Genomic DNA, 13,109 nt, shown 5'->3' with positions numbered 1-13,109 from the left:
TCCATTTTGTTTAGTTATTTTTCTGGAGTTTTGTTCTGTTCTTTCATTTTGGCCATGTTTGTCTCCTCATTTTAGCAGCCTCCCTGTGTTTGTTTCTATGTATTAGGTAGAGCTGCTATGACTACCTGTCTTGGTGGTATGGCCTAATATAGTAGCTGTCCTATAGGGACCAGGGTCACAGCATCTCCTATTACCCAAGCTGGGTACTTGAGGTACTTGTACCCTTCATGTATGCTGAGTACACCCTTACCCTTACCTAATTGTTGAGCCTTGATTGTTGTTGGCAGATCAGTGGGTGGGATCTACCCAGGCCAGTCAGCTGCAAGGACTGGCTGTGACCATTGACCACCATCCTCCATGGAGGATCAGCTGTGCACGAGCAGAGTGGTGGTGCCAGCCAAGGTCAACCACCACCTGTGTTCTGCTTAAGACCACCTATCATGAGCTACAAAGAACTCTGCAGATTGCTGCTATTTGTGCTGGGCTTGGAGGTCCCCAGGCAAAGCTAAGTTATAATCCAAATCTGGCTGCTACTAGTGCCAGACCTGGGGCCACTTAGCAAGAGGTATGGAGGCTGGGGACCCACTATGGCCAGCTATTGCTTGTTTGAGAGGATTTAGAAAGGTGTGAAACCTGAGCTGAAACAAGACATTCATATGGACAACCACTGTTATCAGCTTGGATGGGCATATAATTTGGGTGAGACAGAGCCTCAGGGTATACCAAGGCAGGCCTAACTGTGTGTGGTAGGCTGATGGAGTCTCAGATATGGTACCCACCTGCAAGATCTATGGGAAGAGGGTCCAGAAAAGGAACAATGGCTTTTCCCCATCTTTCTTTCTGAGAGAAAACTTTTCTCCTCAACTCTTGCCCTGACACCAGAATACTTTCTCCCAGTATGCCACTGGTGCCTTTCAAGCTGCTTACCCAGTGTTGGAGCTCAGAGAAAGTGAGTAAGTCCATGTGCAGGCCCTTTAAGAGGAATCCAGTAATTTCTTCCACCGATTCAATCTCCACTGGTTTTTATAGCCAAAAGTTATGGGGGCTTATCTCCCTGGCATTGGAACCTTGTGCTGGGGGCTTGTGTGGGGCTGGGACCCCTTGCTTCTAAAATAACCCTACCAAATTTTTATCTACTATATGTGGATGTAGGTCCAGCCTGTTCCATGTCTCCATGTCTCTGCATCTCCTACCAGTCTGAATGGATGTGGTCTTTTTTAGTTTCCTAATTGTCAGACTTCCATTTAACTCAATTTCTGATATTCTTAGCAATGGTTGTTATATATTTTAGTTGTAGTTTTGATGTGGTTGTGTGAGGAGGTGAGCTGTGTTTACGTATGCCTCCATCTTGACCGGAAGTCTGTAACTCTCCATATGGCTGCCACATAGCATGACATCTGGATTCTCTCAGATACTGGATTTAGCCATGTATACCTTCTAGATTCCCCCATGACAAATGCTCTCTCAAGACTTCATCCTTGAAAACAGCTGCTTTCTCATTCTTTGTTAACAATCTGTGATGGATTCTATAGATAATAAAATTAATAGCACATGGTCAGTGGTATTACATACAAAGTCAGTAAGGTGACAGGCAGAAAATATGGTTTCTTTTCTAAGTAAATTTGGCCTCAACTAATTATTTTGTTTACAGTTTTTGTTTTTTTTAAATGGAGCTAACCAGTTTGCCCCATTTGTTTTGGCAACAAATAGACATAGCTTTATTGTGACTCAGAATCCAGTACTGTCTTTATTTAAGGACATGAAATGTTATCTCAAGGGAACCTTTTTGGAATCTCTGAATGTTTTGGGTAATAATAAGTGAAATTTTTAGCTCAGGACCAAATATTCCACTTAGCCACCCATACTGTTTCCCAATTGTGGTCTTATACTGGGATTCTGAGTGTGTGTTCTTAAACTTATGACAGGACTTTTATTTTTTGGTTCCCATAGAGCAAGCTCCTCTTCTCCAATCCTGCTCATCCCCAGGAATGGTGAAGGTCACACTTTGGCCTACATATGTATCAGAGGGCCCCATCGAGGCTTTTTCAAAAGTTCTCTCTCACCGTTAGCCTTTCTTTATGTTCTAAACTTGTCATCTTTACCCTTGGCCTCCTGATAAAGACAGGTGTAACTTTCCTAGTTGACACAGTTCCAAAAGTAATGAGTTACAACTTCATTTTTCCTGAACAGAATAGCTTTAAAACACTCCATCTTTTAAATACTTTGTATGTGCCTGGTCTAGTTAGTGTAGCATGTAAGACATTTTCAGTAGTTGGTAGATATCAGTTCCTTCCATCCTACCCTCTTATTAAACCTCACCCAGATCTTAAGATGGAGAATGAGAACTGACTCATGGTTTCAAACTGGAAACAGTCACTCCAAACAGGCTGGCATGCAGTATCAAGCTGCTTCTAGGTCAGCACATTGTCATCTGATTGCCACCAAGTACCCTTTCTTAAAACAAGTATGAGACCACTATCCAACTGCTTAGGTAATTTTACCTTTGCTAAGAACTTAAGAATCTGTACATTTAAGATTTGATTCTTTGAAATCATTTTTAGAACTAAATCTTCAAATCATCTATGTTCCAGACTTTGAATTATAATTATAGCTTCAGTCTGAACTTACGTTTTCCTGCAGCAGCTAAACAAGTCATCAAAATTAATAAATGACTGGCATTCAAAAGGAGTGTGCAGGTTGAAAATTTGTATTTAGGCAACTGAGATTTTTGAAATACCTATTTAAATCCTGAATTGGGAGGGGGGTTCATTCATCATCTTGAAAAAAATCAGAGTTATGAAAAAAAGAACTGAGAGGGAGATTTTTCTACATCACAGGAGGTGTAAGAGACTTAACCAAATGCATTGCATGGTCTTTGGCTTGATCCCAGTTCAGGAGAAAAATCAGCGATATGCATTTTGGCGATAGTTTGAGAAATTTGAATATGGATTAGTTATTTGAGCAATCATGTCATAGTCAGTTGTGATCTCAGAATTTTGATGATGTAGGTATTGCAGGAGAATGTCATTGTGTGAGAGTTTGTGATTCCATATTTAACAGTAAAGTGTTATGATGTCTAATTATCTTGAAATGGTTTATTAAATGTGTATATGAAATATGACAAAATATCCATTATTGGGTTTAGATGGTGAGTTTAGAGTGTTCTTCACACTATTTTTCTAGATGTTTGAAATTTTTCATGATTGTGAATGATGATACTAATGAAGAAGTCACCTCATAGACAGAAGTCTTCCTGAACCTGCCTTATGTTTTGGGAAAAATGCCATGTAGTGATGGATAGAGCCCACTGTGAAGTGATGCTTACCTGCCAGGTCACTGAGAAGCATTTTCTCAGGCTCCCTGTGAATGGTCTCAGAATAGCCATGGGTAAGGGCTTTCCACTGTACCACAAACTCTTCTTGGCAGCCTTGGGGAAAGCTCAAGTCACCTTGGCCATGAGTCCCCTGGAAAACAAGTAAGGCTGGATAGTTTCACAGTAAACTCTGCATGTTGGATATTTGCTCTCAGTGTCTTGGGACTATGAAATAAAACAATCCCAATAAATGACCACTCCCTCAAAAAGTATTACTTATTGGAGCACAGTATGACTTAAAAACTAATCTACTGCCTTGTAAAGCCAGGATGGAATTTGTTCAACTCATATTTGATTATGTTGCTATTGTTGGTTTTTCCTTTCTATTCATAAAATCTCTGAGATTCTAATAAAGCTATTTTGGAGTTTATTTTAGAATAGGAAATAAAAATATGCAGAACTTTGATTTGTCCTTATACATGAACCACCCTTTCTTCCCCTCATAAATATTACTGACTTTCTTTCTTGGACATTAATGTACTTCGATGAATAACCAGGTGCACCAGAAGAAAGTTAATGTGATAACAGGTCATTTTAGGCTTCATTGTGTGTTGGGAGATTGTAGCAAGGTAGAGAGAAGCAGCTCTTTGCAAATTACAGAACGCAGAAGGCATAGCGAGTGGAAACTTATGGGGCTGCTTAGAGGTCAGGGGGAAATGGACTCTTGCTTGTACTGGACATCTTGTGACATTAGTGCAGGAATATAAATTATTTCTTGAAATGCACATACCTGAAGACTCCTAGTAAAAAGATGCTTCTACCACAAAGCTGCCCTTCCTCTAACTGCCCTGTCTCTTCTGCCTAAAGACAGTCCTCAGATTTAGGAGGACCACAGGAGCTAGCAAGAAAATAGGCACACTTAAAAATGATGTACAAGCGTCTAAACATCTTGGAATGCCATTGTCAAGTAGTTTTCAAATGAAAAGGTTTTTTCATTTTATGATTTTTCATCTTGCTCCCCACCCCCAAACCACTGCTACCCCCCCCCCCCCCCCCCCCCCCGCAACCCAATCTTCTACTAACAGGAGATCTGTGCATTTAGAACACCAGTGTAGCAAGCCGGGAGCTGGTGCCCCTAGAAGGAAAAGGACAGGGCCTCCTGGATTCTTTGCCAAGTTGCTATTTAGCTGTAGGGAATAGTAGAGCTTTGCTTTGGCCCTGGATAAGTCCAGAATCTCAGTGGCTTGCTGAACTCTGTGATACCACTTTCATTAAAGAGCAAAGATAAGAATATAGTCTTTATCATTGCCTGTTATCTATGAATAAATTAAATACCTCTCCCTAAGGATTTCATCAGCAGTGATTTTTCATCAGCAATGATTTTTTTTTTTGCTTTTATATCAAAATCAGTTTGCCATAAGAACTGGTACAAGAACCTATTATGTTTAATCTCTCCTTAAGTTTCTCTTTGAACAATAAACTTTCCTATGGCCAGTGGAATTTGTAATAAGTAGGTGCAAACTTTTTTTTACATGTGAAACTTGCCATTTTTCTTGTAGGTGCCATTAGGCAGAGCTTTTCATCTAAACTAAAACAAGAGACCAATTTAGAAATGATTCTTTTTAACTTAATCCCATCCTGAGGGTGGAGAATGTAGAGGAAAAGGTTTTAATAAATTCAGTTCTCTTAGTAATTCCAGTAATAAATCATTTAGTTAGAATTTGCTTTATGCTGCTTTATTTTTCTATAGGGAAAGGTGTCATATTGAGATTTATGTATTCTTTAGCCAACCAAGTAGGATTTAGTTATCACTCAAGTGGTATCTCCAGATACCAGACTTCCTGAACTCAGAGTTGCAGCTTTCATAGTCAACTTTAGATTTAACCTCTTCCTAATAATAATATTTATTGCTGGGGATTTTGTACAGGGAAGATTTTTGACATTTCAAACATGTCATCTGGATCTTAATCACTGAGAGCTAGAAGTGTTAAGTGTGATCTGCCAACAAGGGCAGAATGACTTAGATGTTGCACTTTTTTATTGTTGTTGTTCAGTTCTTTGGAAGACTCACATTATAAATCATTATTTTTTAAATCACTTTAACATTTTCTCTGTGTGCTCATGAATCCCAAATTATAAAGGACTTCTCTCCTACAGTTTTTCTCCCCTCTATGATAGGACAAATAAACTGATGTGGAAGTCACTTCTTCACTCTCAGTGACCTGAGGAATGAAGTATTTGTTTAGAAGCACTCAGAATAATGCCACAGGTGTGCATATTTTGACATGTTAAGCAGAGGAAACACATATCCAAAATGTAATCTATTTCAAGTGTTAGGAAAAAATTCATCTCAGTTAATCTGGAGATTATCCTATGATAGATGTTGCTATTATTTCTTAACCCCTGTGATTAAAGTAATTGTGCTGTCAGAGCTGTACTTATTTAGACAGGACATTTAGTCTGTGGTCACTGGTGCTCTAGATCTTTCTACAGGAGTGTTAGAAGAATAGTGAATGTAGAAGTAGAAACTTCTTCGTGTTCTTTATATACAAGTTATTTTAAAAAACTCATAGTCATGGACTTTGAAGAATCTGAACATCCTGGAGACCACCTCTTGAAACTGTTGGCTTCTCCAATTTCATGGATAAAATACTGTCTCTGAGGATATTTTAGAACTTGGAGACCCTCACCTCTCTTTTCCAGGCCTTTCACCTCTGGTTTTTCCACCAAGTACTCAACCATGTTAACAGGAATACTTTTATTTAATATTTTCAGGAAAGTCATCAATCAAGAGTAATTTTTACCTACAGGGAGCTGGAAGTGGAGGGAGGGAGAAAGACAGAAACTCAGCTTGTATTTTCTGTGAACCACCTGAAATTGTTGCCACTCTGTAAGGTGAATGGTAATATGTCCATTTTATAGATGGGATTTAGTCTTCTTTCCTTTCATTTAACATCGTGTTTGTGAGATTTGTTTCTGATATAGCTACTGTTTTAGCTCGTTCATTTTTAGGGGCAGTGTAGTATTTCACTATGTGACTGGCTTCCCCCACCTTTTCTTTTTTTTAATAATAAACATTCTATTGGTAGATATTTGCACTGGTTCCAGACTGGGACTATTGTGAAAAGTGTTACTATGACCACCTGTATATTCACACTTAAGTTCCACTTCAGATAGTCAAGCAGATTTTTAAAGTGGCTGCCTCTATTTGTACTTCTGTCAGCAGGGTATGAGAATTCTACTTTGCCACATTCTTGCCAATATTTGGTGCTCTTGGTCCTTTTCATTATGTTATTCTCATGAATTGAAGGATTTTCTTTTTCTTTCTTTTTTTTTGGCTCAATTTTTTTTCATCTCATTCTTATAAAAGTGTTTCTGTACCTGAATTAGAATGACTTATTTATACATATTAAATGATTCTTTTGTAAGATCATAAATAATGAGTACCAAAAGGTGGCCAAGACCTATATACCAACTTAGTCTAAATTAATGACCCCATATGAAGTTCCTGGTTTTTAGGCCTGTCATGCCTCCTCATTTATTACATTTTACCAATGAAGTGACTGAGCCACTTCAGGCAATAGGGACCATCCCAGGTGCTGCGGCCAGGCCTCCTAGAAGAGCCAAGATTGTAATTTTCACCCCTTCCTCTCAGGTGAGGCCCTCTATTGATTCTTGTACTCTTTCATTAGCTAAATAATTATTGAATGCTTACTGGGTTGCAGGCACTGGGCTTGGCCCGTGGGATTCAGTGGCAAGCAAGCTTGTAACCTAATGATGTCCTCTTTTACTGTACAGGTTTTGGTTTTCAAATCACAGCCTATTTCCTCAAGAGAGGTATACGCCTTCGCTGCTTTGGGGGTTCACAGAATCCTGGTAAGAAACTGATTTCTTGGACTGTCAGACATTTTGTACAATTAGCTTGCCCTAGGAAGGGAAGAAAATTAAGGAATGAAGATTCCTACCTGCTTCGTTGCCTTCATGATATTGAAGTACTAAGTAAAAGTATTTCCAAACATTTGTGATTATTTCTTTTTTAATTTTTACTGTTTATTGCCTGCCTGAGAAAAGTGAGCTGGGTCACATTATACTTTGCTTTCCTGCTGCATCTCTGCACTCTCAGCACTTTCACTGAGCTTCCAGAGTGACTCACAGGGAGTGAAACTATGCATCACTTCATCGTTGCCTCTGCACACTGAGGCCCTGGGATATGGAGCAAGTGTGTGCACAAGAAGATGCTTTCCCAGCCTGGAACCGTCAGAGCCTTTCCTAGGTGTGTGGCGAGGCCAGCTTCCCCTTATTTTCCGAAGTCAAGATGTCCACTAAGGAAATGATGTCAAACATGTTCAGCCAACAACAATAAAGTCAGATGCTAATGATCATTCTCCTGGTTGATCTGAGCATTGGAAAGAAAATCTAGTTCAACTTCCTTGGATGATTTTACTATATAAACTGACACAGGGACTTTAAACATTAACTGTATGGAAGTCTGCTCTTGGAATCTTCACAATTATATGTACTTTCTTAACTTGACATGTCACTCGAACATATTACTCTCTTAATGAGGCCTTCCAGTTCACTCAGTTCTCTTAGTAAAGTAAGCGAGTTAACCCGAATCTGTTAAAATTCTGCCTAGCTACTCTTCATGGTAGAGATTGCTGTTGCCTAAATCTTTATTTATATATTAAAGTAATGCAAATCTCAAATGTGACCTAATTAAAGGATATAGAAGTTGCTTTCTGTTTACACAATACCCAGCACCAAAATGTTCAGAATCCACATTCTATCATTCTAATTTTTCAGAGAAAGAAGTGGAAGAACAAAACAGAGGAATTAATTGATAGGATGGATTAACTTTGAATTCTGGTTCTGGTCCACTAATAATTGAAAACTGATCGTTTTGAATTTTAATTCTGATCCACCAACAGTTGTACTTCAGTGTTAACGATAATTGGGGAGGAGGGTGAGTGGCAAATAATGAACTCTGTGACTGTGTTTCTCCTTCCATAAAGTGGGAAGCTGAGTACTTACCACTCATCTCAGTAAGATAGTTTAAGAATTAACGGATAAATAAAATCTGCTTTGACAACTTTGGTTTTCTGCCTTTTCAAAGTTCATTCCTGGTCACCTGACCAAATATGACATCCACGAGGGGTCAAAGTTTAAGCATATATTTAGGATTCCTGAATTAGGGGTTTCTATATGAAGAAGACTTGTGGGGGTAAAACCAAAGCTACAGGTTAGGTCCCAATCATGGAGAGCTTTGATGATTTGTATGGTATGTGTTGTGTGCTAAGGAGCCATAGAAGGGCTTGAATGTGGTTAAGTGGAGCTACTTTTAGAAATGTAACTTGCTTGTGCTTAGCAGAATAAGTTGGAATAGGGAAGAATAGCTACTACCAAGGAGACAGCAATGGTCCTGGTGAGAGGTAAAGAGAGAGCTGTTACTAGAACATCAACTCATTAGGTTTTTGCTATGATTTAAGCTAGCCAAGTGGTATAAGGTGTTAACTGTGTTCAAGTTCTGTTTGCATAACTGACACCTTCATGCTTGGCTTCTGTGTGCATCAGATTGAGATATGCTATGACCTTAGTGCCTTCACATTGTCATTCATTGTTGGGAATGTGCAATGTATGTAAAAGGTTTCTCTTATCTGATTTATGTCTTTAAAAATATGGTCACATCTAAAAGGGAAGTTTTGTCTTTTAGAAAAAGGGCTTTATTTCTGTCATAAATGTGATATATGTGTATTATAAAAATATTCAAGCAATACAACAAAATATAGAGAAGGGAGAAGACCCTCTCCAACCACCCAGAAAATACTCAGTTAGCACCAGCTTAACATCACTCCAGGGATAGGTGGAGGCTAGGTGGATGGATGGATGGACCCACAGACGGATGGAGGGACAGACAGATGAGAGAAGTAGAGATACAGGTGACATTCAGCCTTCTCCACCCAGAAGTCTTTTGCTTTAAGAAGTTGTAATAATTAGATTACTGTAATTGTGGTGTAGTTGTGTCATCTTTACTGCTGTATAGTTAACCACTTCCTTAATATTTTGATTATTAATTCCTAATTAATGAAACTCCTGTTTATATAGCCTGATTCAGATTGAGAGTTTGCCCTCCATTTTAGGGGCCTCTCTAAGACCAGTTGATTAAGGATACAATATGCAAACTAATAAGAATGTTCACAAGTCACAATTTCAGATTCTAATATTCTTCCTCTTCCTATTTAAGCCTGCACTCACATTAGAAACATTGATCCTGTTTCCCAAATTTGAGTTATGGACAGAACAACAGTAAACTGACACAGCAGGAGGGTTGCAAAGGCCCTGCCTGAGGGTTTCGTGTGATGTAATGGTCCAGGGGCTCAGGTGGACCACTTTGCAGCCTCCCCTGCATTTCCTAGAGTTTTGTACTTGCCCTAACCTGCAGGTGACAGAGACTGAAAGGTAGGGAAAGGACACATGTGTTTCATACATACATGCTTACTGCTATAACTTAAAAATCTGGCACCAAGCATTTCTGTGTTCATAGGTTTTTGATGCCTAGTAATTGGTTGTCTTTATTTTGTACAGAACTTCGTGTATTCCCTGACAGATTTGTGGTCTGTGTAAGTCAGCTTTCATTCAGTCATGATCTTTCAACACAGAAGGAAGAGCTGGTATGTACAAAAAAATTCTATAAACAAAGCTGCATAACTATTGATTTATTGTAAAAAAAAAGTTCTTAAAGAATTTTTCCTGTTGTCATTTAACTACTGAGCACTTAATACATGTCTTCAGGGACCAAAAATATCCTATCTATTTTGCATGATAGTATTGATTAATTGATGAGGGGTTTTTTTTAAGACCTCTTGAAAATTTAGTTTTATCAGCAGTGTTTTTCCCTATCAATTTTAAATGAGAAAGCAACATTTTACAAAAACTGTGGTTGTGCGATTTAAATGAAATAAAGCAAAGTCTGTAAATGAAATGAAGCAAAATCCACATGTTTCCACTGGAAGCTCTCATTGGGGTCAGTGGCTTTTGGATTTTATTCCATGGTGAATCACTGACATTTTCATGAGAACCAGTACTTTTCCCCAGTGTGTTACTTCTTAGCTGATATGGTTGGTTTTCTTCCTCTCTTTTCTCATGCTAAGTATTAAGCTCCATCACATCCTGTTACGCTTTCATTGGAGTTCTCTATTCAGACAAATAGATACAGAAAAGCCCAGTAATGTTGCAGCTTACAGCTTTATCTTTTAAGCTTAGCATGTACATTGAAGAGGGTCTCCTTGTGCATTTGTGCGTTATCTTACTGCAGTCACAGTCCAGTCTGTTTGAACTTACCTCTGTACAAAACTTTTTTCATATTCTCTGGACGTATGTCTTAAAACTTGAACAATGAGAGGAAAAATGTAGCAGACATTAACTGTGGACATGAAGTATGACATTATGCTTCTAAAATAATTTATGGGAATATTAACTTACCACTTATGTTTATTTTTAATCCATTTGAAATTTGGCTCACATGGTCTAAAACCAGCTTCTTATCTCATCTTAAATAAATACATAGGGAGAGTCTTTTAGAGGCAATGAGGGTGAATGGAGACCCAGAAAAAGTAAGAAACAGAGAACTCTTATCTAAATTTAGTATGCCTTCATCTGGAACAAATAAATACTGAAGTGGTAATGCTGTTGGCAAACAAGTATAATGTATTGTAATAATAGCTTATGTGAGTCAAAGCAATGTAGAAATTGATCTGTGGTTTAAGAAAACAATTAACTGTACTAGAAAGTAATATTGCTTTCAGATGGAATACAGAAAGAATTGGATCTTGTATGACATGTAATATTAATGCTTAATATCTTAAATTAGTAAGGGTGAATTAAAATATCCCAGTGCAAATAAAATATTATCCTTCTTAGGCGTACTGGTATTTATACAGATGTAAATTTTCTATAACTGCTGTCATTTAAATCCTGTAATCTTAAGGACTTCTTAAGTGTTAAGAATTTTCATTCTTAGTTGACTAAGAATGTGTGAGCCCTTCACATGAGCCAGTTCAGTTTTCTTATCTTCAGAATGTTCTGACTTCTAGTGATGACACTGTCAGAGATGACCAAGTTAGCTTCTAAGAAAAATGCCATTACATCATAAGGATTGTTTCACTATTTTGAGTGGTTCTCTTTCAGTGTGGTCCAGTTCTGTCTCTTCAGCTGCACTTATTCCCCACCTTTGATTGTCCCTTCATGCTGGTGTCCATTCAGGAGTCAGCTAAAGCCTGGTGCCTACTGAACAGCTCCATCCCTGGACGCAGGCTTTGTGCACCCTTCCCTTTGGCTTACTCTCCTGTACGTTTTCCCTCCTTAAAGGCCTCCAGCCTGCCACTTCCCCAAGCTTGTCCCTGCCAACAATAAAATATCTGGGTCGAGCAAAGGGCCATCTCTTACAAATAGTCCAGTGAGCCAACAACAGTCCTTCTACCACGATTGTCTTGGAGCTTTATCTTCACTGATATTTGACCTCTGCAGAGCACTCCTGTCTCAGCTATTTAAGGATCAATAAACAATCCTTCCTTCCCAGAATTGCCTTGTGCTCCAGAGGTGGCATTCTTACTCCCTTATATATTTCAAATGCCCAAACCCAGTGATATCCAGCTCTCAAGGACCATCTGACTGGGCAAGGCCTGAGGGATTGGCTTCCTGAGTAGCTGTTTTGGAGATTGTTCTGCAGTTTAAACTTCAGTTACTTTCCAATAACTTTACTGAACTTTCTCTTGCCAGACACAGAAGTGACAAGGAAGTGAGCCAGTACCTAAGCAACAGCCTGGGCACCTTACTTGTGCTGTATCCTTGAGTAGTGTATTCTTCTTTCCTTCGTCTTTTTCTTTTTTCATTTTTTTGGACCCTCAGTGTCTAAGCGACAGTTGGTGAGGAAATCTAGGAGTGCCTATTCAGGACTGCTCTGCCTGGGATTCTTTCAGCCTATACACAGGGAAGCCAGCTGCACTTTCTTAAAAAGGTGACTGCACAAAAGAACCGCTGTTCAGATCAAGCAGTACAAAGGCAGTAATCCCCCTCTGCCAGGAGGGGTGCAGAATGAGCACAGCCCTGCCTCCCCCCTACCCCCTGCAGCTCTAGGGAAGTCTGTCACCTTGAGGGACATTGAAGGACATTGGTGCAGGAAGATGCTTCATGTTGCAATAGCTCTGCACCAAGTGCCCATGTGCCAGGGATGTGGGAACTGTGATGTGTACTTTGGGAAGAGAGGGCATTATTATGAGATGAGTCATTGTAAAATATTTTTGTTACTACAGTTTCTCATAAGAAATCTTTAAGCTCTTGTAGTCTCAGTTTTTGACCTATTGCTAGAAGCGGTGTTGGGTCATCATTTGGGAAGTTTTTACCTTTAATTTCTTTTTCCTTTCTTTTCCTTAGAAATATGAAGAGTATAAAATAAAACTTGCATCACACATAGCTATATTTTATTCCAACAGTATTCTTTTTCACATTTACAAACCCAAGTCCTTGTGTAGAAACTTCTTTCTCAGATATAAAGCACAAGAGACTTTGGGAAATTAAAAATTACTTATTATTTTTATTTTCTATTAAAGTAAATAACCAGTAATAACCAAAGCAATAAACTTTACAAAGTGATAGTGTTATTGTGTGTACACAATTTATATATGTATATATCTTCGACATTTCATGGTCAACATAAAGCTACCATCTCAGAGTACTGGTTGCAGCCAATCCTTCTGGTCTCCTCAGACCCTTCCCATTTGTTCTTACTGTCACCGTTTGA

At 38.7% G+C, this 13,109-nt stretch overlaps 1 protein-coding gene across 2 annotated transcripts in view; it reads left to right on the top strand.

The window, feature by feature from the left end:
- The window catches only part of LOC114506943 (SLX4 interacting protein), a 216,348-nt gene that overhangs the window by 182,791 nt on the left and 20,448 nt on the right, over positions 1-13,109 (top strand). The window contains exons 1-3 of one of the 2 annotated variants that reach the window (XM_036009571.1): positions 5,528-5,582; positions 7,112-7,189; positions 9,896-9,981. In XM_036009571.1, coding sequence (XP_035865464.1) covers positions 5,543-5,582; positions 7,112-7,189; positions 9,896-9,981 — 204 coding nt within the window. In that variant the 5' untranslated portion in view covers positions 5,528-5,542. Of the gene's footprint in view, positions 1-5,527; positions 5,583-7,111; positions 7,190-9,895; positions 9,982-13,109 lie in introns of those variants that run through there. The other variant, XM_028524891.2, reaches the window with a different exon arrangement.

This window comes from Phyllostomus discolor, chromosome 9 (genome assembly GCF_004126475.2).
Source record: "Phyllostomus discolor isolate MPI-MPIP mPhyDis1 chromosome 9, mPhyDis1.pri.v3, whole genome shotgun sequence".
Classification (NCBI taxonomy): domain Eukaryota; kingdom Metazoa; phylum Chordata; class Mammalia; order Chiroptera; family Phyllostomidae; genus Phyllostomus; species Phyllostomus discolor.
Note: the sequence above shows the minus strand (reverse complement) of the source record. Positions and strands in the feature narration are given on the sequence as shown.